Source organism: Myotis yumanensis, unplaced genomic scaffold, assembly GCF_028538775.1.
Source record: "Myotis yumanensis isolate MYYU_CA2020_CCGP unplaced genomic scaffold, mMyoYum1.0.hap1 SCAF_2, whole genome shotgun sequence".
Classification (NCBI taxonomy): Eukaryota; Metazoa; Chordata; class Mammalia; order Chiroptera; family Vespertilionidae; genus Myotis; species Myotis yumanensis.
Window position 1 is genome coordinate 160,434,170 of NW_027223753.1, and position 27,189 is coordinate 160,461,358.

Genomic DNA, 27,189 nt, shown 5'->3' on the forward strand with positions numbered 1-27,189 from the left:
ATTCTAATTTTGATATGTTTCCTTCCTGTATCTGTTTCTCCATTTATCTTTCCCTTCTTTCTTTTCTTTGTCTCTATAGAAAACATTTGGTGCTTTCATCATGCCTTTTTTTCTACCTAACAGAGAGCAATTTACCACATTATTAAACTATTTTTCACAAACATAACCTTTAGTATCTGCGATATATTCTGTCATATGAGTGTATCTTAATTTATTTAACTATCCCCCTGTTATTGGATGTTCATGTTGTTTCAGTTATTGCTGTGAAAGGATGCCTTTCTGTTTAAAATTCTGTCTGACTCCAATTACTTTCCTTAGGATAGGGTTATATGGTATTTAAATTTTTTGTGGTCAAAGGGCATAAATATTATTTTTTTAAACATATTTTATTGATTTTTTACAGAGAGGAAGGGAGAGGAATAGAGAGTTAGAAACATCAATCAGCTGCCTCCTGCGTACCTCCTACTGGGGATGTGCCCGAAACCAAGGTACATGCCCTTGACTGGAATCGAACCTGGGACCTTTCAGTCCGCAGGCCGACGCTCTATCCACTGAGCCAAACCAGTTAAGGCGGCATAAATATTAAACTCTGTTAAATATTGTCCAATACTTATGAAAATGCCAGAAAGAAACAGGTATTATTTTTTTAAACTAATTTGTTAAGGAAAGCACACTCATCGTTTTAATTAGTATATCTTTGATTATTAATGAGTTGAACATTTTTACACTGTTTATCAGCTTTGGCTTTAATTTTTTATCTAACCCAAAATTTTCGTTTTGTTTTAGGTCTTCTCTGTCGCTTGAAATGTCTATGATTTTATCTGCCTCAGTTATTCGTGTTAGAGATGGACTGCCGCTTTCTGCTTCTACTGACAATGAACAAGGCACAGGCGTGCAGGAGTGCAGAAAGTACTTTAAAATGCTCTCAAGGAAACTTGCTCAGCTTCCCGATAGAAGTACACTGAAAACTGGTCATTATAACATTAAGTAAGACTTTAATTTGCTTCATGAAAATCACTTGCTTAGTGGTTGTCATTTAAATGAAATTTAAGTGGTGAAAATAGAAATTAGTGTTTGTTTAGGAAAACCTGTTTGAGTTAATCATGTGATTCTTAATTTATACTAAATAGTAGGTCCCCTTTTTTATCTGGCTTTAGAAAAATTTACAGTTTTGCAGATCTCAGATGTGCCATCTTATAAGTTGATCACTAGGTATTTATTGGTGTTCTTACATGCCCAGGCAAACTATAATGGGAAATTTAAAAAAATCTTACGTTATACCTGCTTTCAAAAAACTTAAGTTTACATTCTAGTCAAAGGGGATAGTATTCATCACTATTTATTGTATCTAAAGAAAGTAAAACTGATAGGATGGAGAGTGACTTTGTGGTAGTCAAGGGTCTCTCTGAGAACAGAGACCTAAAAGATGAAAAAGAAAGCAGTCATTTAAAGGATGCTATGGATGAAGAGCAAGGCAGAGATAACAGCCAGTGCAGAAGGCCATCAGTACAGATCAAGATGAACCAGAGATGCTGAAGCAATATGGGCAATTAATGGAGTGGCAGAAAGTGAGACCAGAAAGGTAGGAATGGGATAGATAATGTAGGGCCTTCTAGGTTATGTGAGGGAGTCTGAATTGAATAATACAATAGGAAGCCATTGAAGAGTATTAAGATGGAGAGTTATATAATCTGATTTTAGCTTTGAGTACCGTAGATCATCGGGGCTACTCTGTGAAGAATGGGCTCTAAGGGAGAAAGAAAGGAAGCAGAGAAATCATTTAGGAGACTCAGGCAGCAGTGATTTTTATAACTTAAACTAGGGTGATAATAATGAGAAGTGGTGGGATTGTGGCTGTATTTTGGGAGTAGCACCAACAAATCTTCCTTATGGATTAAAGTGGGATGCGAGAAAAATAATTAAGAGTCCTCTAGATTTTTGTCCCGAGGATCTGGATAGATAAAGGGGATGAAGTGAGCAGGACTGGAAGATAAGTGTTTTAAGTGATAAAAATCAAGAGGTCTGTTTGGACATGGTAAGTCTGAGATGCCTGTTAGACATCCAAGGGGCACTGTCAGTCAGGTAGGTAGCTGGATGTGTAAGTCTGAAGTTTAGTGAAGAAGGACAAGTATGGAGATTTAGATTTGGAGGTCAGCTTACGGTTTGTAATTAAAACCATGGGAATAGATAAGGCCACTTGGAGAGCATACACATGAAACAGAGCACAGTTAACTCCTGAGCAGTTTGATACTGATTGTGCATACTGTCAGAAATCAGATAAGGGCAAGGTCTGTATGGGATATAATAAAGAGAGAGAGGGCTTCATTATTGAGAAAAGACATGAACCATGTCCTAAAGAATTAGTAAGATTTGGCTAAGGCAGAGAGGAGGGAATCCAGTACAGGGAGGAGAGGCAAAATAAAGAATGTGACTTAGCATGGTGGTTGCATTAATCTGCTTGGCCCAGTGAAGTGAGTGATGATTTAGGGATAGTTGTGGAAAATGTGAGATAATTAGTGTGACACCAGACCCTGGATTCCCCTGAAAGTTTTGACTGACAGATGTCTTTTTGATGTAATAGGTCAGTGATGGCGAACCTATGACACGCGTGTCAGAGGTGACACGCGAACTCATTTTTTTTGGTTGATTTTTCTTTGTTAAATGGCATTTAAATATATAAAATAAATATCAAAAATATAAGTCTTTGTTTTACTATGGTTGTATATATCAAAAAATTTCTATATGTGACACGGCACCAGAGTTAAGTTAGGGTTTTTCAAAATGCTGACACGCCAAGCTCAAAAGGTTCGCCATCACTGTAATAGGTCATAGGAAGCTGTTACTACAGGTTTGAGGGAAGTGACTTGATAAAAAAACAAAAACAGTGCTGACACAGTGGAATGTAGGGTGAAATGGAAAGTCTTAGAGAAGAGAGGCTAACTTCTAATTAGGGCCTGAACTAGTTAAATACAAATGTAAATGCAAAAGAAAATGCCAGCCATAAAGACACATCAAAAAAAGAAACGGCTAAGTCTTATAAAATGGAATCCCAGAGATGAGGAGAAGGAAGAAACAAAGATGACTGAAACCTTGGAATTGGACAAAATGAGGTCTTTGGAAAGGGTTGCTTATGGGCCAGGGGAGGGTGGGTGGTGAGGAAGGAGAGCAAGATAATGAAGCTCCATTTTGAGGTGGGATAGAAATTTTGGAATCATTCACATAGAACAGTGGTTCCCAAACTTATTTGGCCTACTGCCCCCTTTCCAGAAAAAATATTACTCAGCGCCCCCTGGAAATTAATTTTTTTAAAATTTTAATAGCAATTAAACAGAAAGATATATGTATTAATGTTTCTACCTTTTTCGTAAAATATAGTAAAGAAAGATGTAAATTAGAAACATTGAAGTTTGAAATTATGAAACTATTTATTGAAGTCAGAATAGAAAGGTAATACAAAAAAAGTTAAAACAAATGCACCTGTGGCCATCACCGCCCCCCTGGATCGCTGCAGTGCCCACCAGAGGGCGGTAGCGCCCACTTTGGAAATCACTGACATAGAAGTTGAAACTGAGAGTGGAAGCACCCTGAGTTTCTGAGAGGCCCAGGACAGAACCTTAGAGAATGTCGATAATTGTTTGGATGACCTGAGTAATGGTAAGCTGCTATTTTTAACTAGAGGCCCGGTACATGAAATTCGTGCACTCAGGGGGGTCCCTCAGCCCGGCCTGAACCCTCTCGCAGTCCAGGACCCCTCAGGGGATGTCAGCCTGTCAGTTTAGGCCCAGTCCCTGGGGATAGGGCCTAAGCTGGCAGACAGACATCCTTCTTGCAGTCCAGAGCTCTTGCAGTCCGGGACCCCTCACTCCTTACCGCCTGGCTGCAGCAAAGGCGGGAGAGGCTCCCGCCACCGCTGTTGTGCTCACCAGCCCAGCCGTAAGCCTGGCTTCTGGCTGAGCAGCGCTCCCCCTGTGGGAGTGCACTGACCACCAGGGGGCAGCTCCTGCATTGAGCATCTGCCCTCTGGTGGTCAGTGCATGTCATAGTGACCTGTCGTTCCACCCTTCGGTCAATTTGCATATTAGGGTTTTATTATATAGGAATTGGGTTTTCTGAAGGTTTAATTATAAAATGGTAGTGGCGATGGTGAGTATATCTAAAATGATGTCTTAGGCTAATCCTGTTACTTGGAGGAAAAAATTTTAAACATTTTAATATTTTATTTACTAGTCAGAGGCTCTTTGGGTTCCTGGAGTGATTCTGCATTTTAGTTATTGTATAATGCTGTAGACAGATACCAACATTATAGAAGATTGGCATGTATATAGTATATTCTGGCAGACATCCTGGACTTACACACACACACATACACACACACACACACACACTTTTTTTTGCAAATGTTTTCTGTTCCTCTACCTTATTCTCTTAAAAGTAGAGTAGAATGTAGTAACATTTTAAACACCCCTCTAATTCTGTTTAACTGTTGTGAATTCAGTTTACCAAAAATAATAATAATAATAATAATAATAATAATAATAATAATTCAAGAGTACAGGTAAGAAAATCTTGTAAAGAAATAAAATAAAGATAGTAGAATAGTACACTGAAGTAACACTTTCTTTTTTTCCTTTTTTAAATACATTTTATTGATTTTTTACAGAGAGGAAGGGAGAGGGAAAGAGAGTTAGAAACATCGATGACAGAGAAACATCAATTCAGCTGCCTCCTGCACGCCCCTGACTGGGGATGTGCCCGCAACCAAGGTACATGCCCTTGACCGGAATCAAACCTGGGACCCTTCAGTCCGCAGGCCGACGCTCTGTCCACTAAGCCAAACCAGTTAGGGCTGAAGTAACATTTTCGTTTAGAGATACAGACACTTCCTTTGGAGGTATAAATAATTTATTTTTTATTTATAGTCCATTCATTTGTTAGAGAGGGCCACAGATATTGCTTTGAGCTTTCTTGTAGCCAAAGCAAAAGGTGATAACGGGTCATTTACAAGATTCACAGTGTCCATTGGATCAAAACATTGTTTTTCAAATTTCTGAGATCTGATGTACATAAAAAGGGACAGTCATAACAAGGAGCTTTTTATGATTTTTCTTATAACATTTTTTATTTCTCTTAGCATTGTGGTTTCCAACTTTGTATAGAAATTGAGGTACTGTTTGTAGAATACCACAGCAAACAAAATAGCTAACTAGATAATTATGTGCTAATTCAGATGGTACCTCACATTAGATTCTGGTTGAATAGACAGAGGAAGATGATATTTTTGAGAAAAAAATTAGGAGAGTAATATTTAAAATTGAGAAACTTCTTTTAATTTTCTGTCGCTGGAAAAATGATGACTTTATCAGAGTGTAGTGACTGAATACTTCAGTTCAGCTAGCGGAGCATATTCTGTGGAGCATGGCTTGTGCTGGCACTATGCTTGCACACATCCTAGTAGCTGCTCAGTGAGGGATGGTTGTTTTGGGGGTATTGGCTGTGTTCAGAGTGCCCTGAAATTAAGTCTTCATTTCTCTCCAAAATTTTTCAACTCGGCTCATTGATTTGGGGCAGGATGTGTGTGCATAATCTAGTTTTGTGATTTCACATTATGTAGTGATATTACAATTCTCTCTGCATAAAATTTTAAGGTATTCATCTGTTTCATAAGTTAAAGGATACTTTCCTTAAATTGTCATAAATATTTAAAATGTAAACATTTGTCACTACTTAGGAAACAACAATGACTAAAGCAATAATTATGAACCACATGAAAACTAAGTTGAATCTTATGAGATCTTAAAATCTTGAGACACTGATATTATGAGAAGACAAATGTCTTTGGGAGGCCAATCATACTTGTGAATATTAGTGCAAGAAATAAACTTTCTTAGTTTTTTCACTGTGAATTCATTTGAAGTCTGATCATGGCTGTGAGCTTCATAGATTCTCTCCTTTCCTGAGGATTCACTTTCTCCATATCTGTCCCCAGACTGCTGCCTGCAGCTGGGAAGGCTATTGTATATTTTAGGCTTACCTGCCTTTTGGTTTTAGTTTCTAGCAGTGCTTTTCTTTCACTATTTGGTGTTATGTTCTGATTACAGGATTAACAATTTCAACATTATCACAGTACCTCCAATTATCAGGCCCTCTACTTAGGTTGTTATTAAATATCACAACAGCTCTTTGAATGGCTAATAAATAGAGCTCTTTCCCATTGCTCGGGGCAGAAACACAACTTATTCTGGCTTAAGCAAAAACAAGGGTATTGTGAAGGGCTTCTTGGTTGGCTGGAGCCAGGGGCTCAGAGGTTATCAGGAATCTTTCTCTCATTTTTCCAGTCTCTTTCCTTTTGCATATGGGTATTCTCCATGTAGTAGAGAATACTGTACAGGCAGCTCCAGGCTTACTTCATTCCAGCTGAGCAACCCCTCCCCTTCTGTTTCAAGAAAAGGACTTTATTGGTCTTGCTGTGTTGTGGTCCATTTCTGGAGTAACATTGGGGTTAGAGGGTTAAGGTACTCTTAGTTGGATCCTGGATCACATGCCCACCCCTTTGATGGACAGCTTTGCCAGAGTCATAGGTAGTAGGATTGAGATAATTTCCCAAAGGGAAGACGAGAAGGATGCTGGGCAGATAGCTATTATAGTATTAGTACACCTGTTTTATATGTAGATAAGGAAACTGAAACTGAGCCGTAGGAATATAAAGAAACTTGCTCAAACTCACAAAACTAATAAATAGTATATCTGAACCACAGTCTTTTGTCTTCAGCATTCACATTGTTCTGTGGTAGAAGAGTTGTCTTCCTTTACCTTTAAGCTCTCTTGACAGGGAGCATTCCTAATTCTAATTATTTTCACTTTTTATGGAGATAAAAATTAACCAGGAAAAAGAATTCAGTGAAAACTATCCCTCTTTTTTCTTTTTGGTTAAGAAATGATGAGGAACAGAGTATGTGTAAAGTCTAAGATTGATGAGACAGCATGGTCTCATTGGAGACTTGATGTTTGGTGGGAAAGGGGCATGGCAGGAGAATGCAACCCACCAATAGCTACTAGCATTTTTTAAACCCTTACCCGAGGATATGTTTATTGATTTTTAAGAGAGAGAGAGAGAGAGAGAGAGAGAGAAAAACATTGATATGAGAGAGAAACATCAATTAGTTGCCTCTCGTACATACCCCAACCTGGGACCACACCTGCAACCTAGGTATATGCCCTGACCGGAATTGAATCCACAACCTTTTGGTGTAAGAGGCGATGCTCCAACCAACAAAGCCACACTGTTTATTATGGAGAAGTCTTCAGTTTTCAGCACCATGTATGTTAAATAGGCTCTTACGAACTGGTCTAGGAACTTATAATGTAGTTTCTGTGGGAAAATGATTTCTAGGTGCTATAAACTTCTGGAATACTAACCAATAAGTGAATTAGGGATAACCTGTGATAGATTATCTAAAAAAGTGAGGCTCTACATTTTCTGGGGTGTGAAGGTGTTAGGGTTAGAGGGAAAGAGTGAATCAGAAATAGATACACTCTGCAGAAAAGGAAATGAAGGATGTCAAAAGCAAATTTTCCTTGCTCTGTGTTTTATCCAAGGCTCTGATAGTATAATCACCTTTGGCCACTTAAAATCATCTTTTTCTCCTTTAGCTTACTATTATAAGTTGCTATCAACCGGCATATTGCATATTAATGCTTTTTTTTATTTAATGAGGTTAAAATTGGTGCCTAAAGTGGGTCTCTATTCATGGGATCACTTCTTCATTATTTATCTCTTCATCATTGGAGGGTAATTGAAAGTTGACCTACTAAGGGAAGAATACAGTGGGGCCTTGACTTACGAGTTTAATTCGTTCCATGACGGAGCTCGTAACTCAAATTACTCGTATGTCAAATCAAAAAGTGAACGAGTGAGACACGTGATGCTGGGCTGATGTTGTGGCGTTCACTGTGATGTTCGCTGCGCCAACTAGTGGTGGGGTATCTGAAGCTGGCTCGTAACCCGAATTTTAGCTCGCAACTCAAAGCAAAAAATCAGCTGAGAGACGATCTCGAAAAACTCCTTAGTTGGGACACTCGTAAGTCAAGGCCCCACTGTACAGTGAGAAAATAAGTTCCTGGTAGAATGCCACTCATGGTGGACACAGTCTCTTTCTGGTTCTTATCTCCTTACTGTCCCATTGAGGGCAAAGTCTTCTTTTCACCTTGTTTCCTATAAGATGTATTTGGTTTAGATTTCTAAAATCCATAAGGCATACTCACTTTTATAATGTCAAACATTTTTATATTTAATGGTTGAAGTGCTTTATTTTAGAGACTGGTATTCACTGTGGAAGGTTCTATTTCAAAAATAATATTTTTCTTATACTTAGCAATTTTAACAGTAGATTAGAGATTGATGGCATGCATGTCCTACTGGAGAATTTTTTTTCACCCAGAAAAGCTTTTTTCCCCTTGCTTTCTACCCCAAGTGATAAATAACTGAAGTGTTAATACCATGCTGAGTGTTCCTCTGTAGGTATATTCCCCTTTTTTGTCTACTATTTTTAAACCACAACTAAAAATAGTATTTAGTTTCTTTAATATTTTTTGCTAGAATATATAATGTTAATATCTTCATTGCCACTTGTAGCAGCAGTTTATGTTGTAATAGAATCAGTCTTGTAAAGCAACGAATTACCTTAATTTACTTTGAAATTTTTAAACCGATGTTTTTTATACTCTAGTTTTATTAGCTCTCTGGGAGTGAGCTACATGATGTTGTGCACTGAAAATTACCCAAATGTTCTGGCCTTCTCTTTCCTGGATGAGCTTCAGAAGGAATTCATTACTACTTATAACATGTCGAAGACCAACACTGCTGTCAGGCCATACTGTTTTATTGAATTTGGTAAGGGCTTGATTTTTTTTCCTTTTAATTATCCTGTCTCCAGCCAGTCATAAGGGATTTTTTTTATCTTCACTGGGGGGAGAAGTGGGGGAGAGGGAAAACTAAAAAAATTCTGCTTTTGATAGAATAATTTAACAAATGGTCTATAAATTATGACAACATCTTCATATTAGAAAAAATTGAGTTTGAGCTGTGGAGCTAATTTTGATTATTGGCATAAAGAATTAATCACAGAGGATAGTTTCTGAATGAGAAATTTATAAGCCAGAGATTCAGAATTTTGTGTTTGTGTGATAATCTTTTATAGTCTGCTTAATAAAGAAAAGAGGTTTGCAAACATTTGCTGCAAAGGACCGTATAGTAATTATTTTAGGCTTTAAGCACCATAAGATGCCCTGCCATTATAGCTGGAAAGCAGCCATAGGCAATGTAGAAATGGATGAATGCAGTTATATTCTAATAAAACTTTATTTACAAAAATGGTCAGCAGACTAGATTTGGCCTGTGGGCATTAATTTTTTTGACTCCAGATATACAAGGGAAAAAAATAGTTAAACCAAGTTACAAATTGTGAAAATAAAATTGGAATATTATTTAGGACAGTGGTCGCCAACCTTTCGGACCTCGCAGACCACTGGTTTGCAACTGCTGATTTAGGAGATATCTTGGAAGATATTTAGGAATTGTCTTTTATTAAATTTATTTTTTTTTAAATATGCATTCTAATGGTGTAAGCAATAAATAAGAAAACAGGTTTATAAGAACATGGAATTTACAGTGTATGTTCTTATGGAATTGCAACTGATAAATACAGACTTACTATTTTATGAGATATGAATCCCTATAAAAATTAAGATTTTGGTTTAAAAATTAAAGCTATTATTTTTTTGTTTTGTTGTAGAAGTTCAAAGTAATTCATTGAAGTGGATATACTAGTAGAAATATTCTCAGTCAGATAGTGTTAAATCATTAGTTTACTTACAATTATTAATTCCTACGCGGTATCATTTCTAGAGTGAGCAACTGATAACTCCATGATATATTAACCATGAAACATAAATATTAGAACACTTCATGACAATTCAACAGTTTTGGATAACAAATTAAACAGTTTATCTGCAAAATTTACTACCCATAAATTATTTACACTCTCAAATTATTTAATTAACAAATGACTGCAAGGACATTTATTTTTTATTTTACATAGATAACTTCATTCAGAGGACCAAGCAGCGATATAATAATCCCAGGTCTCTTTCAACAAAGATAAATCTATCTGACATGCAGACGGAAATCAAGCTGAGACCCCCTTATCAAATTTCCATGTGCGAACTGGGGTCAGCCAATGGAGTCACATCTGCATTTTCTATTGACTATAAAGGTGCTGGTAAGATTTCTTCTGGTGAGTGCTGGATCTCAATTATTTTATTTTAAAAACTGAGCAACTCTCAAAAATGAACTATTTTTATTTTAGTATTTTAAAGCAAGTACATGAGAGAATGTAGAAGTTCAAAGTAATCCTTTCTCAGTGGCTTATGTAGTAATCTAGATATGTGACTAATCAGGAAAATACTTTTAAATAGCAATTTCAAAGGAACTGTGTGGTAGGGAAACATTTAAGAAGGTTTCTTTGTAAGCAAATGTTTCTGGAAGTGAATAGTTTATTTATAATAGTAGTATATGTTTAGAGGCATGTAAAGTACTCTGCTTTATATAAAAATGGCTAGATATATTCAAGGCCAGGGTTTTTGACAGTCACAGAAAATGTGATCATCTACTCACACCTCCCCTCCCAAACAAGGACTTATAGTTGTGACAGTTTGAAAACTTCTGCTTAAAAATGGAAGCCTCATTATTTTATAAGGTAGCATATGCCATAGTTGAATTGCTTATTTAAAAAAAATTCTTCCTTATATTTGAGCTAAAGTCTGTTTGCTATAATGTTTATCTATTTGTCAAAGTTCTGTGACCTCTCCTCAATTCCCTTAGCCTTTTTGTCTATGACATTTTGAAACCCTCCCTATCCTGGAAGCTTTTATTTGTTAGTATTCTTCAAATGTGGCATTCAGGACTGAACACAATAATTCGTATTTGGTTGAATACAAATTATGGGAGAAAAGGGAAACAGATTTCATTAAAATAATCTAGCCAGTCGAGAAACAAGTAAGCACACGAATAACAATAACAAACCCAGGGGGAGAGGAGGTGGATGAAGACCCAGAGTTGTTACAGTATGTTATCTAAAAAGTCCAACAAAAAGTTACAGGACATGCAGAGGGAAAGTATAATACGTACACTGTGTGTGTGTTGCGGGGGTGGGGGTGGGGTGGGGGGGGGGGGGAGGAAGCAGGCAATAGAAGCTGCCTATGACAGTGACCAGATGTCAGATTTAACAAAGACGTCCAAGTAGTCATTATAATTATTTACAAAGAACGAAATGAAATCGTAATTTAAAGAGTAAGGAAGTGCCCTCGCCAGTGTGGCTCAGTTGGTTGGAGCGTCCCATACACCGAAAGGTTGCAGTTTTGATTCCTAGTCAGGGCACATGCGTAGGTTGCCGGTTCGATCCTCAGTTGGCATGTGTATGAGGAGCAACTGATAGATGATTTTCTCTCACATCAGTGTTTCTCTCACTTTCCCTTCTCTGAAATCAATAAAATCATATCCTAAAAAAACAAACAGGAAGATATGACAATGAGGTTGCATCCAGTAGATAATATAAACAGATAGAAATTATAAAGGAAAAAGAACCAAATGGAAATTCTGGAATTGAAAAATGCAACTAAAATGAAAAATTGACTAGTAGGGTTCAATAGAAGATTTGAAATGGCAAAGAAAGGTTAGTATACTTGAAGATAGATCAATGGAGGTTATGTAATCCAAAGAACAGGAGAAAAAAGAATGAAGAACAGACTGTCAAACTACAGGGAGAAGGTAAGAGAGGGTTGGGGGGCGGGTAAGAGATCAACTGAAGGGCTTGTATGCATGCATTTAAGCACAACCAATAGACGCAAGACACTGGGGGGCCAGGGAGGACAAGTACCAGAGGGTAGGGGAGGCGGGGGGGAGGTCAATGGGGAAAAAAAAGGAGACATATGTACTACTATTTGTAATACCTTAAACAATAAATAACACACACACACACACACACACACACACGAACATTGTGCTATGTAAAAGAAGCCAGATATAAAAGGACACATTTAAAATTTCATTTATACAACGTGTCCAGAATAGGCATATCCAAAGATGTAGAAAATAGATTGGTGATTGATAGGAAGCTGGAGTGGTGGAGGGGAAATAGGCAGTGACTATACTAATGGTTATGAGATTTCCTTGGGGGGTGATGAAAATGTGGAATTAGATCATTGTGATGGTTCAAAACTGTGAATATACTGAAAATTTCTGAATTATACACTTTAAAGGGTGAATTATATGTGGATTAATTTTCAATCTTTAAAATCACTAATAAACAAGGGATTATTACTAGTACTTAGAAGATTTCCACTTAGAGCAGTGATGGAGTAGCTAATTCAGACCAACAATCCTACTAAATACATGTAGAAAAGCTGAGTGGAATGTATATATTCTATAGAATGTATAGGTCTATTGTAGAAGTTAATCTAAAATAGAATCTTCCTAAAGTCTTTGGATATACAAGATAACTGATAACTAAGAATTACTGATAACTAAGAAACTGAGGAAGATAGCGGGCCTGGGAGATGAGCCCAATGTTTGGAGCAACTTTTTCCTTCTGGAGCGAACAGCTGACAGCCTTAAGACTAGGAGACTGGGATTAGGGCAGACAGAGCCCACCAAGGTGGTGAATCTCATGAGCAACCTCTCCCAACTGCTCCCAACTTTGATTTAGCTTGGCTGTCTATACTTTAGGAATGTGGGTAGATAGGAATATGCAGCTGACAGGCTTTTGTCGGGACTGCCCTTAGTTTTGAATCATATTGGTCTCTAAAATTGGATTGAGCTGATTCCACAGTGCTGTTCTCCAAAGATCCTGGCAGAAGCAAATAGTTCTCCTGGAAAAAGTAGCCTCATAAGCTTCAAATTATAGTTACAACAAGATTTTGAAAATAGAATCTTTGGCAAACACAATCATAAATAACCAGGCATGTGAAGAGATTAAACTGCATGAATGCAAACCATCAGAATTAATCTTTCTTTCCCCCTATTTCCTCTCTTTTCTCCCCTCTCATTAAAACCATGGAAGCCAGAGGACAACTTAGTCATATCCTCTAAAGGATAAAAGAAATAACTGCAAATGTAGAATTCTGTGCTTAACAAAAATATCCTGAAAGAATGAATTGGCAAGATTAGATATCCTTGTGTTGTTCCTGATTCTGATCTTAGCAGGGAAAGCATTCAGTATTCCAGTTAACTATGATGTTAACTTGGGGTTTATGTAGATGCTTTTTTGAGAAAATGTCCTTATATTCCCAGATTGATGAGCAGTTTTTATCACGAATGTAAGTTATATTCTGCCAAATGCTTTGTCTACACTTATTGAGACGATTATGTGATTTTTCTTTTTGAAAGCTGTATGTGGTGAATTACTTTGCTTTCAAATATTAAACCAACCTAGCACTTCTGTGATAAAACCCACTTGGTCATGATGGATTATCCTTTTTATATATTGTGAGACCCAATTTACTAAAATTTTGTTAAGATATTTTGTATCTGTGTTTATGAGGGAATTGATTTATAGTTTTCCTTTTTTCTAATGTTTTTGACTAGTTTTGCTCTCAGGATAAAGCTGGCCTCATAGAATAAATTGGGAGGTATTACTTCTTTTTCAATGTTTGGGAATGTTTCTGTAGAATTTTCTTTCTCCCTTTTTTTACTCGATATGCTTTTATTGATTTTTTGAGAGAAAGGAATGGGGGGAGAGAGAGAAAGAAACATTGATGAGAGAGAGAGAGAAACATCAATTGGTTGCCTCCTACACACGCCTGTCTGGGAATCGAACCCACAACCTAGGGATGTCCCCTGACAGGGAATTGAACCCACAACCCCTTGGTGTACAGGACAATGCTCCAACCAACTGAGCCACCTGGCCAGGGCCTATTTCTTCTTCTTTAAATGTTTAGTACAGTGAAGGCTTTCAAGCCTCTAGTTTTCTTTGTGGGAAGGTTTTTGTTGTTGTTGTTGTTTTTTACTACAAATCAGTTTTTTTATGGAAGTAGGGTTATTCAAGTTACCTGTTTCTTCATGAGTGAGTTTTAGTAGTTGGTTTCTTTTAAGGAATCTAAGGATTTTTTCCATTTCATTAGCATAAAATTAATATTCTCATATCCCTTTAATATTTGTATAATAGTTGTGATGTTGCCATTCTCATTTTTTATATTGATAATTTTTGTCTTTTGCATTTTTCTTCTGATCAGTCTTATTGGAATTTATAATTTTTATTGATTTTCTTAAAGAACCAGCTTTTCCTTTCATTGACCTTTTTATTGTTTGGTTTTTTTCCTATTTCATTGATTTATGTTCTGATCTTTATTACATCCTATGGTCTGCTTACTTAGGGTTTAATTTGCTCTTCTTTTTATAGATTCTTGAGGTCACTTATTTGAGAACTACTTTTCTAGTCTAGACATTTAGTACTATTTATCTCCCTTTCAATACTGCTTTAGCCCCTAGCCAGTTTGCTCAGTGGGTAGAACTGAAGGGTCCTGGGTTCGATTCCAGACAAGGATATGTACTTTAGTTGCTGGCTCTATCCTGGCCCCAGTCAGGGCCCGGTTGGGAGGAAACCAATTGATGGGTCTCTCTCACATCGATCTTTCTCTTTCTCTGTCTCCCCCCACCCCACTCTCTCTAAAAATCAATGGGAAAATATCCTTGGGTGATGATTAATGAAAAAAAATAAAATAAAAATATTGGTTTAGCTACATTTCATAAGTTTTAGTATATTGTATTTTCACTCTCCTTTTGTTCAAAATGATTTTAAATTTTACTTTTGATATCTTTTGTGATCCATGGGTTATTTAAAAAAATGTCTACCTTTATTTTATTTTAATAGTTTTAAATATGTAGAGGTTTCCCAAATATCTTTCTGTTATTGTTTTCTAGTTTAATTCCATTGTAGCCAGATACCAACTTATGTATAATTTTAATTATTTTACATTTATTGAGATTTGTTTTATTCCCCCAGAATATGATCTATCCTTAGTCATTTTCTGTGTTCATTTGAAAAGAACATGTATTCTGTTGTTGGGTGGAGTGCTCTATAAATGTCATTTAGATCAAGTTGGTTGATATTCTTTAAGTCTTTTATATCCTTGATGATTTTTTTGTCTACTATCAATTATTGAGAAAGGGGTGTTGAAATCTCTGACTATATTTGTAAATGCATATCTTTCTCCTGTTAGGTCTCTAATTTTTAGTGTACTTTAAAGTTTGTTATTAAGTGGTGCACAAATATTTAGGATTGCTTTGTTCTCTTAGTGCAGGATAATTATAGTGCCTAGTTCATTGAGTTCTTGGGAGAATGAAATGAGATTGTATGTATAAAGTGCTTGGTGCCTGACAACTTGCCTGACACTCTGAGAGCAGCCACTGTTAGCAACAGCAGCAGCAGCAGATGCTGTTTTTATTTGCTTCTCTCATTTCCATCGCTATGTTCATGTTCTTTTCTCTGCATGGAATGCAGTTCTTCTCATTTGTACCTGTCTATATTTTATCCATCTTCAGAGATCTTCACTAGTTCTCTACCACTTCTGTGTTACCACCACCTTCCCCCTAATTATCTTTCCTCTTCATAATTCTGTAATCCTTTTAGTTGAGAATTCTTATTATTTTTCATATGCTTATCTGTCCACTTCCCTTTAAAACATGAGAAGTGCTGTGAGGGCAGATTATAGATTCATTCTCATACCTTCTAACACACAGCATCTTATGCAGAATTGTGCCAAAAGGTGCTGAATAAAATACGTTAATTCAGTATAACCAGTAGCCCTTTGGTTCCAAGGGACTTTTACCTCTTTAAGAAAAAAGTTTTTATTGATTTTGAGAGAGAGAGGAAGGGGGAGGAATAGAGAGATGGAAACATCGATGAGAGAGAAACATCATCAATTGGCTGCCTCCTGCACGCCTCCTACTGAAGATTGAGCCCACAACCCTGGCATGTGTCCTGACTGGGAATCCAACCAGGGACCTCTTGTGTCATGGGTCAATGCTCAAACACTGAGCCACACCAGCCGGTCTACCCATACTTCTTTAGGAACTTCTGTAAACTATTAATCCTTGTTATATTTTGAGAAAAAAATAATTTTGTCATGAAAATGCACTATTGGGCCAAAGAGACTAGTGAAAGAAAAGGCATCGTAGCAGAAGACAATATTAGCAAAAACAAACCAGAACAAAAACTGACCAAGTCACAATGCTTTGCATTCAGCAATTTTTTTTTTATGTTATCTCTCATTTGTTATTGTTCCAAATCCACTCTATTCCTAATGATGACTATCATGGTGCCAGATTGAACTGTGAAGTAAGTATTTGTGAATAATAGTGCATCTAAACTCTGTTTACTGAAACAACCAAAAAATCATAAAAATATACATTAAAATGTGATGAAATATCCCATTCAGTTTGTTAAAACTGAGAAATTTTCCTTAAGGAGTGTCACCCTCATATTGTATGCAGATGGAGTTTTCTCTGGATAACCATTCCCACTCCTCTTGGGAAGGGGGTAGTATGGGAGGGAATCTCTGCTTGAGAATTTCTTTCCCACAGTGATTTGGCACAGCTCCAGCCTGTCTTTCAGCATAATACATGCCTTGTCCTTGCTAAAGGAGGTTTGTCATTTGCTTTCATGCCTTTAAAAATATTTCTGGTCATTTTGAAAAAATTAATTTATAAATAGTATACTACCATTATATAGAGTGCTCCAGGAGGCAAGTGTTAGAAACTTAAAAATACTTAATTTATATAGATATCTGTTTCTTAAATAAATATTGATTAACACATTAAAATGATACTTTCCAGTTCAATAATGGCCATGCCTTACTTGACCATAAAAAGCTGAGGGTTGTTATAATACAGAATATTATTTGGGGTTTTTTTATAAGGTAAACTTGTTTTGTATACTTCAGAAGTGTGATTTATATCATTTAGTCAGTTATCAGGTGGCTTTATGCTTGAGGCCCATATTGAGGATTTCCTTTTTTTATTAGAGGCCAGTTCTCCCTTATTACTGATGGGGGCCACGGGGAGGGATGGGAGAGAGATGCAAAACATGACTAATTGGTAGATGGTAGGCCAGTTGGATAGATTTTTAAATTGTGAGAATTTTTTCTCTACTGATAAAACTTGGTATCAGTACTTTACAAAGGCATTTAATTTTTTGTTTTCATATCAAAATCTCAAGGAAATTGTTTGAGAGACCAAGCAGTATGCTTGGGTACAGAAAAAAATTAAGAAAATGTTATCCCATATTAGCATTTTCTGCTGCACTTAAGGAATAAATACTTCCTTGTGATATGTGGATTTGTGTTTTTATGAACTGTTTAGGAAGCTTCTACTGAAATGGCTGAATATAAGTTGCAAAGATTTAAGCCCTTCCTTATATCAGTGTTCCACCTCATTAACTTCTTTGTTAGGGCTTTTACACTTCAGTGATTTAAATAAAATGATCTAAATGTAATTCTATTGTCTTCTCTTTCCATCTGTTTCCTATTTGAGGTCTATATGATTTTGTATTTAGTTTTGTGTTTTCATTTAGACTCTGTTAATTCTGTTAAGCGCAAGATGATGATGAAGGGGGAAGCTATTGTATAACTAAATGTTTCACACTGCTGAAGCCCTGACAGATAAGGAAATGTGTTTATAAAGATAAACTAGTCACTTCTTCAACTGGTGTTCTATCATTTGTATCTTCAAGTGGTCTTCAGAGACCAGGAACTTCATAGCTCTTAGACTCCATTTTATTGTGGAGTTCAGATTGGTGGTTGCAGTTGACCCTTGAACAACGTGGGGTGCCAACCCCTGTGCAGTCAAAAATCTGTGTATAACTTTTGACTCCCCCAGAACTTAACTACTAATAGTCTGCTGTTGACTGAAAACCTTACCAATAACATAAACAGCCGATTAACACATATTTTGTATGTTTTCTGTATTCTTAAAATAAAGTAAGTTACAGAAAAAAATGTTATTGAGAAAATCAAAAGGAAGAGAAAATACATTTGAAGTACTGTATTATTTATTGCAAAAGAATTCATGTGTAAGTGGACCCACGCAGTTCAAATTCATGTTGTTCGAGGATCGACCATATATCTGAGAATTCCTCTGGTATTTATTGCCCTGGAACCCAAATAAGGGAGAGCTTTGCTTAAAAGCAAGCTATGTTTGTTTTTTAAAATGTTTCCTAGAATTTTCAGGAAAAGTATAAAGTATGCAATGAATTTCTAAGTAAAATCACCTTTGCAAATCTTTGCAACTGCTTGTGAATGGTAGACATATTTAGGCAGTAAGGTTTTTTTCTATCTGATTTACTGCCAGATGTGAGCACTCCTTAGCAATATATATCCAAATGCAAGTGAGATGTCTTCACTAAAAATGTAAAGAAAAATAATTTAATTTGAGTTCAGGGGAATGAAGCAGTCACGTTGTTAGACATTTTTTAAAAATAGTTAATTACTAAGATATAGCATTAGATACTTTAATGAAGATTAATCTATATTTGATCATGTAAATTGAGCAATGAATCTTATTTTACATAAGTTTAGTATAGACATGAGATATTGATGTTCATTTCTGACCATTTCTTTTCTTTTCCAGCTCACCAGCGATTGGAACCAGCAACTCTGTCAGGGATTGTGGCATTTATCCTTAGTCTTTTATGTGGAGCTCTGAATTTAATTCGAGGCTTTCATGCCATAGAAAGTCTTCTGCAGGTACAGTGCTATTTTTGCAATGTCAGGTACTCTGTCTATTGATTCTGCTTGTTACAGAATTGCTTCTAATTGATTTGAGTATTAATACAACTTGCAATGTATGCTCAGATTTTGTATTCTTTATACTTGCCTTATTCCCCCCTTTCTCTAAAACACTAATTTCAAAAGACAAACCACTGATTTCTAGTTGACTTCTTTGTCTCAATTAGCACATATTTATTATCTACTCTGCAGGAGGCACTATTTATTGGTACTCTGGGAACATTAAGATATGTGTGACTTGGGCCTAGAGTTGAATTAGGAAGACAAAGACCACAAATAACTGCCAAGTACCTAGTACACAGAGAGCAGAAGAGGGGAGTGGTCAGTATGAGTTGGGATAGGAGAAGGAGGCTTTGTGGAGAAGGGGTGAGCTGGACATGGAAGGATCTGTGTAGACAGACAGGAGCAGAAGAAAGGGCATTTGTGGGCAGGTTTTTGGCCTGTCCTCTGTGTATTCCTACTTAGTTATCTGCTCGTATCCCTTTTTTCTTGGTGCCTACCTGTGAAACCACTAATTTTTTCAGATATTGCCAACGATTTTGTTTTCTAGTAGAGTGTCTTTCAGAGAATGTGGCTATCAGAGTATATTATTTTTTCTCTTACTCTTTTTGTAAACGTTTTGAAACTTAAAGTTTAGCACATTTCAGAACATACAGCTTTCCTTTTCCTTATTAATATTCACTTTCTCTGAAGACTTTTTGACACTCCCGCATTGTAAATTAGTTCTCTTTTGTCAGGGAAGGACGGGTCAGCATTAAGCCCATAAAAACGCACTCAACACACTTTATATTCTGTTTTAAATTTGTTATTAGTTTGGGAACACTCAAAGAGTACCACTCTGAGGATCCTCTGAATGTCCTCATCTGTGTGAAGCCAATAGTAGAGACATCACAGGTTCCTGGTGGCTGAGCTGCCCTGGGGTGAGGGGTGGGAAGCATCTCATGATTTCCCAATTTCACTTCCAAACACCCTGAACCTGCAGGTAAAGCCTTTTCCATTTAGGCACAGGACTGCTAGATATTGTCCCTGATGTTCCTGCCCTTGTTCCCTAGCCAGGTCAGCTGTATCCCAGTAGGAGTTCAATTTGGAGACAGTTAGTCAACCTGCCAGAAGGAAACAAAGGCAGTTTGAAGACTGCTGACTGAAAAAGCTAATAAATAAGATACTTTTTTTTTTTAACTTGATGTAGTAGAAAGGACAGTAGTGTAAGCATGTGAAGAGTTGATTTTTGTTTGTGGAAGAAAGAGAGAGAGCGTTGGCCTCAGCTCAGCTAATGATTAACTCTATGACCTGAATAGCTCACCTTACTTTCTGGTCCTCAGTTTCATTGCTCATCAAATGAAGAAAAAGGGGTGGTTTTGATGAGTATTTCTTGAAGTGTGGGACACATTTACCATTAGTTAAACAGTAGATGACTGTAGCTGATAGAAGGGCGAACATTTTTTAAAAATATATTTTCATTGATTTCAGAGAGGGAGAGAGAGATAGAAACATCAATGATGAGAGAGAATCATTGATGAGCTGCCTCCTGCATGCCCCACATTGGGGATCGAGCCTGCAATCCAGGCATGTGTCCTGACTGGGAATCGAACTGTGATCTCCTGGTTCATAGGTTGACACTCAACCACTGAGCCATGCTGGCCGAGCCAAACATTTTTAATTTTAAGAATTATGTACTGCCAAAACCGGTTTGGCTCAGTGGATAGAGCGTCGGCCTGCGGACTGAAGGGTCCCAGGTTCGATTCCGGTCAAGGGCATGTACCTGGGTTGCGGGCACATCCCCAGTAGGAGATGTGCAGGAGGCAGCTGATTGATGTTTCTCTCTCATCGATGTTTCTAACTATCTCTCTCCCTTCCTCTCTGTAAAAAATCAATAAAATATATTAAAAAAAAAAAAGAATTATGTACTTAACTCAAAATGGATCACAGACCTAAATGTAAAACACAAAACTGAAAAGTTATAAAATATAATAGAAAAACTAGGCAGAGCATCAGCCTGCAGGCCAAAGGGTCCCAGGTTCGATTCCGGTCAAGGGCACGTAGCTTGGTTGCAGGCTCTTCCCCAGCCCGGGCCCTGGTCAAGGTTCATGCAGGAGTCAACCAATCGATGTGTTTCTCTCAGTCTTTCCCTCTCTCTTCCACTCTCCTTAAAAATCAGTGGAAAAATATCCTCGGGTGAGGATTAACAACAACAAAGAAAACCTAGGCAACCTTGAGTTTCGTGATGAATTTTTAGATACAACACCAAAAGCATAATCTATGAAAGAAAAATTGGTAAGTTAGACTTAATGGAAAAACTTCTGCTCTATGAAGGACATTAAGAAAATGAAAAGATAGCCACAGACTACGAGAAAATATTTGCAGAACACATTTGACAACGGTCTTGTTACCAAAACATACAAAGAGCTCTTATAACTCAAGAAAGCAAACAACCCAATTAAAAAATGGGCACAAGAACTAAACAGACATCTCACCAAAATATATGAAAAGATGCTTACATCATATGTCATTAGGAATTGCAATTTAAAACATTAAGATATCACTAAACATCTATTAGAATAGCAAAATCCAAAAAAAGACACTTAACCATACCAAGTACTGATGAGGCTGTAGAACAACAGGAACTCTTCATTCATTGCTGATGGGAATGCAAATGGTACAGTCACTTTGGAAGACAATTTGGCTTAAACATAGCCTTATCATATGACCCAGCAGTCAATTGCTCCTCAGTATATTTGGCCAAATGAGTAGAAAACTTAATGTTCACACAAAAACCTGCACATGAATGTTTATCTCAGCTTTATTCATAATTTCGAAAAACTGGAAGCAACTAAGAAATCCTTCACAAGGTGAATGGATAAACAAACTGACAATCTGTACAATGGACTATTATTCAGTAATGAAAAGAAATGAGCTATCAAGTCACAAAAAAGACATGGCTAAATCTTAAATTTATATTGCTTAATGAAAGAAGCCAGTCTGAAAAACTATATACTACTAGAGGCCTGGCACATGAAATTCAGGTCCCTAGGCCTGGGCGAGGGGCCGCAGGAAGTTTGCAGGCCGACCACGCTCCTGGTTGGGGTGGGGCCAACCTGGGCAAAGGGCCTGGGGTGGTTTGCAGGCCGGCCACACCCCCGATCAGGGTGGGAGTCCCTGCTGGGGGGCGGGGCGGCCTGGGGGGGGGGGTGTTGGGGTGGCCTGGGTGGGTGGGCTGGGGGCAGGCTGGTTTGCAGGCTGGCCAAGCCCCCAGCTTTGTCAGGAAGGACATCTGAAAGACGTCCAGTCTAATTAGCATATAAACCTTTTATTAGTATAGATATGTTCTAACTATAGGACATTCTGGAAGAGGCAAACCTGTAGAGACAGTAAGTAAAAAGATTAGTGGTTGCCAGGGCTTTGGAAGGAGGGAGGACAGGTGAGTAATTGGAGCATGGGGTTTTTAGGGCAGTAAAACTATTCTATATGTTACTTAGTAATGGTTAAGTCGTTATACATTTCTCAAAACCCATAGAATGTACTACACATAGAGTGGACCCTAACATAAACTATGGACTTTAGTTAATAATAATGTCACTGTTGGCTCATCAATTTTAACAACTGAACCACATTAATGCAAGATGTTGATAACAGAGGAACCTGAGAAGGGGAAAGAGCAGGTATATTAACACTCTACTGCCTTAATTTTCTAAAACTGCTCTAAAGACAAGTCTATTAATTTAACCCCTCTCCACACACACACACACACATACCATCATTAAAACAAAGACTGGAAAAGGGGGAGCATTCTCCAGGCTTTGATGTTTCCTTTGATGTGGCTCTGCTTAGCAAGTGAAGTATGTACATACAGTCCATTGCAATGAGCCAGCTCCTGGGAAACAGTGGATCAGGCTTTCTCTTTCCATGCAGGGGCTGAGCCTTCCCATTCACACAGGCCAGGTGGGACCTCAGAGCCCCAGTCAGAGTGGAGCACAGGCTCAGGAATCTGATTCATGTTTCAAGGTCAGATATACAATTTTGTGTCCTCTGAGAACAGTAATTATTTTGAGAAAGCCAGTGAGAAACAGACCAGGTTCTCTGACCTTGCACCCACCAGTCCTCAACTACTCCCACCAAAGATGGCCTAAGAATATAACAATATATTTAATGTACATTAATTTACATAAAGAAACTCTGAAAAGATAAGATACTAATAAATGTGATGGGAACTGGACAAATGGGTAGCAGGGTGTAAATGAGAATCTTCACGATATATACCTTCTTATATGTTATTTTTAAACCATATGAATATATTATTCAGATTTTAAATAATAAACATAAATATTTATTAGCACTTGTTATATAAGCAGGAAAAAAGACAGCTTTTGTTAAACTTAATAGGTAGATTTTCAAGTAATGAAAGTTTTAGGCAGAGTAAAGGTAAATATTTTTGTGAGGGATAAGGAGATCCTGAGCATTTTTTCCATTTTTGTAGTTTCCTGACTCTGTCTTAGAATATACAGTTTCCCTAGAAGTTTCAAGGTTTTTTGTTTCAAACAGTTTCTTAAAGTTATGGTGGTGGTATGTGAAATAAGCATGGGCTAAAAATTATAGTTAAGGACAATGTAAGAGTGGACTTTTTTATTAGTAGATCATTTATAATTTGGGGACTCTCTGGATGCTTGTACCTTTGAAGATGTGTCTTTCTGATGTTTGATACAGAATTCTTTCTTTTTCGCTATTGTCCAAGACTAAATTCACTCCAAAAATATTTCTTTCTCTTGATCCAGGGGACTGCAAATTTGTCCTTATGGGATTTTTAGCTACCAGTAAACTAGGGATGCCAGGTTGTGTTGTTCCCTTAACATTGTTTCTAGAGCTTTGTCCTGCCATAACCTACCTCATATATCCCACATATACTCATCAGTAGTTGAGGTTCCTAACACAGGCAAAGGATTTTGTTAGGGATCATATTTTTACATCTAGCTGACAATGTATAATGTATTTTCTGAGCATGAGCAATATATCACTATTAATTTAAAGTTTATTTCTTTAAGCCCATGAATTCTAAATACTCTTTTGAATGTGCTAAAAATAATTGCCACATTTATCTTTTAGTATGTAACTTGGTGCCTGAGACACATTCAAATTTGAGAACCCACATGAATTAACATTCGTGTATATTGTTAATGTTGTTTGAAAATTCAGCACAGGTTTGTTTCTTCCAGATTAATATCCACCTCTTAGGGTGATAACTAGGGATTTATTAAAGTACATAGCACTGAAGTTTTTTTCTTTGGTATCTAAGTCCAGACTGGGGAAGTTTAGGATGAGCACATTTTTCTTTTAAGTTAGTAAATTTGATTTGGTGTTCACAGTAATGTGTAAATTAGATTATTTTCACTCATTTGCTAACTTTGTTCTGAGTTTAGAGATGTTAATAAGTTTCTTGTGAATTGGCACTTCATTCACTCATAATAAGCTTTTATCACATTGGGTTTATATTACCTGTGCTCCTTTAAGGGTCAACCTTGAAACAGATATTAATTAAGCTGATGCCAACCTAGAAGTAATTTGCATGTGGTCCATTAGGGAGAAAAAAAAGAGTATTCTGATACAGCAGTAGAAATGCTGGTGTAGAAGTCAGGATACTGGGTCCCATCTGCCATAACTACCTTTGTAGCTTTGGATGGGTTCTACTTTACCTTCTTGGATCTTTCTGTTCTGCAAGATGAAGGATTTAGGCTCAACGACCACTTCAGAACAAACGTTCTAAGACTCTCTGATTCTAATATTGTTTCTAATGGTTACTACCAAGCAGAAGTAATCAATTTGCTTTTATTCCTTGAGTTCTGTTTTCCCCATAGATTTGTTAAAGAAATTACAAACCTATTAAAGGTCAATGGGAGTTTTTTATTTATTTAGTGGTATAATATCTATGCTAAGATGCAGTGCTTGCTTGCTTTCAAAAGAAATAATGTTTTTCCTGTTTATATGTTTATTGTTAACAAATTGGGGGGAAATGTATAAAGAAGATAAAACCATCCCCAAATTTTCTCTGTATATTACATATATACACACAAACATATATGTAATATACATATACATGTACATGAATCATATCTATTATATAATTTTGTATCTTTTCACTTAGATTGAAAAGTGAATATTTTCTAATTATTACAAACGTTTTAATGGTATATTCTAATACCCTGTGTGGCTACTATATGAAGCATCTCCTTACCTCTTCATTTTCACCTTAAAATATTTTTCCCCTTTATTAGTTTTCAAAGCAGTGTTTTTGTACCTTAGCTTCCCCCAAAGGTGAATGTGACTTTTTAAAAGTTTTATTTGAATTCCTTACCTCTGCCCCCTCCTTTTCTGCCCCACATCACCCCAGCTGTCATTCCTTTGTCCCATCCCCCACTTCCGTCCCCTCTCTGAACCTCTGCACCGCCTTCCCCCAGTGTCTGGCTATTATTCCCTCACCTACATTTTATCTCCTCCCTCTCAACTGGCTCTTTTCTCTCAGCCTGTAAACATGCTTTAGCCTGCCAATCTTTAAAAGACAAAGAAACAAACAAAACCTCTTGATGTATGTTCCCTTCTAATTTTTTGAACGAGTAAACCGTGTTTCTTGTCCCTACTCCCTTACCTCTATTCTCTTAGTCTCCCAAGATCTCTTTTCTACCCTCATAGTTCTTTCAAACACCCACCATTAGGCTCACCAGTATCCTACTGATTGCCATTTTTTTTTTCCCCTTTATTGATTTTTAGAGAGAGAGAGGAAAAGAGGGATAGAGAGATAGAAACATTGAAGAGAGTGAAACATCACTGATCGGCTGCCTCCTGCATAGCCCCTACTGGGGATCGAGCCTGCAACCTGGGCATATGCTCTGACCAGAATTGTATCAGTGACCTCTTGGTTCCTCGGTCGACACACTCAACCGCTGAGCCACACCGGCTGGACTGATTGCCACTCCTGAGGCCTTATCCTATGTGCCCTCTCCGCCTCATCTCACACACTGTTCAGTTCTTCTTTTCAAAAATTACTTGTTTAACTTCAAAAATAATGTTTATTTTAGAAAACTTAGAAGTTAATAAAATACATCTCTATTTTCTTGACATTCTCCCATCCCTTTATTTCCATGAAAATTTTTTTCCTATTATATTTTTTTCTTAGCCTTCAGTTTATTTGGCAAACTTTCTTCCTCCACCCCTTCTTTAAATAGTGGCTTCTTCAGTGTTCTGTTCTCAGCTTTATGTTCTTCTAACTCTACAACTTCTCCTTGGATATTTTCATAATGACCTTCAAAAAAAGTTAATACACGTACATACACACATACCCACACATGGATAAGCACAGTAAAATGTACATGCGGTAAGTTTCAAAGCCTATCATTTCAAACCCTGTAATTTTTACAATAAGTAATTATCTTCCCACTTCTCCTCCCTAGCATCAGCAGCTGGTATCCTAGAGAGATTATGTCCATATGCCAGTATATATGTATTTATATTTACTTATATAATTATCAATTTAAAAGTATTTCTATATAAATGGCAGCATAATTTCCATATTGATTTGCATATTTTTCCACCTAATAATATGTAGGAGATCATTTTCTATCAGAATATAGAGAGCTATTACATTAATTTTAATGGCTACATAGCATTTTTTCATTTGTATTCCTTTTCCCCACCTACCACCATACATTATATTTGAAAAATTCAAACTTACAGAACGTTTAAAAAAACAATGCAATTAACATTCACCTGAATACCTACCTACCTTCCATTCTCTCTTTCCTTGTTTTTGGCCAATCATTTGCAAGTAAAATTTTAGGTATTATTCCAAAATTATTCAGTTTTTTGTTTTAAAGTCTATCACACTCTCATACATAATCACATTACCTTTATTGTACCCAGGACATTTAAGATCAATGCAATAGTTATTATCTAATATAAAATCTCTTTAAATTTCCACAGTTGACTCCAAATATCTTTTATAGTATTTTCTTCCTTCTCCAGTCTAGAAACCAGGTGAGAGTTAAGACTTGCACTCGGCTGCAATAGGCTTTTCTTTCATTCACTACTATTTAAATGATGACTACTAAACTGGATGTGTAGGTCAAATTCTTTCCTGAAGCAGACTTAAATATCTTCTAAATGTAATTATTTGGATGTCCCACCAGCAACTCCAAAATAGCATGTCCAAAGTGAACTCAATTTTTTCAAATCTGAAATCTGTTTTCTCCTTCTATATTCCCAACCTAGTGAATGGTGTCATTCAAATGTTGCCTAAACAAGAAACCTTGGAATCGTCCTAGCCTCTTCCATCTTTGAGACTGCATGTGCTACTCCCTTGCCTGGAAT

The 27,189-nt window shown here is 36.9% G+C and overlaps 1 protein-coding gene across 2 annotated transcripts in view; it reads left to right on the forward strand.

The window, feature by feature from the left end:
* The window catches only part of SEC22A (SEC22 homolog A, vesicle trafficking protein), a 54,598-nt gene that overhangs the window by 12,927 nt on the left and 14,482 nt on the right, over positions 1–27,189 (forward strand). For both annotated transcript variants that reach the window (XM_070406348.1, XM_070406347.1), the window contains exons 2-5: positions 787–987; positions 8,727–8,890; positions 10,098–10,292; positions 18,680–18,795. In XM_070406348.1, coding sequence (XP_070262449.1) covers positions 806–987; positions 8,727–8,890; positions 10,098–10,292; positions 18,680–18,795 — 657 coding nt within the window. In that variant the 5' untranslated portion in view covers positions 787–805. The remainder of the gene's footprint in view (positions 1–786; positions 988–8,726; positions 8,891–10,097; positions 10,293–18,679; positions 18,796–27,189) is intronic.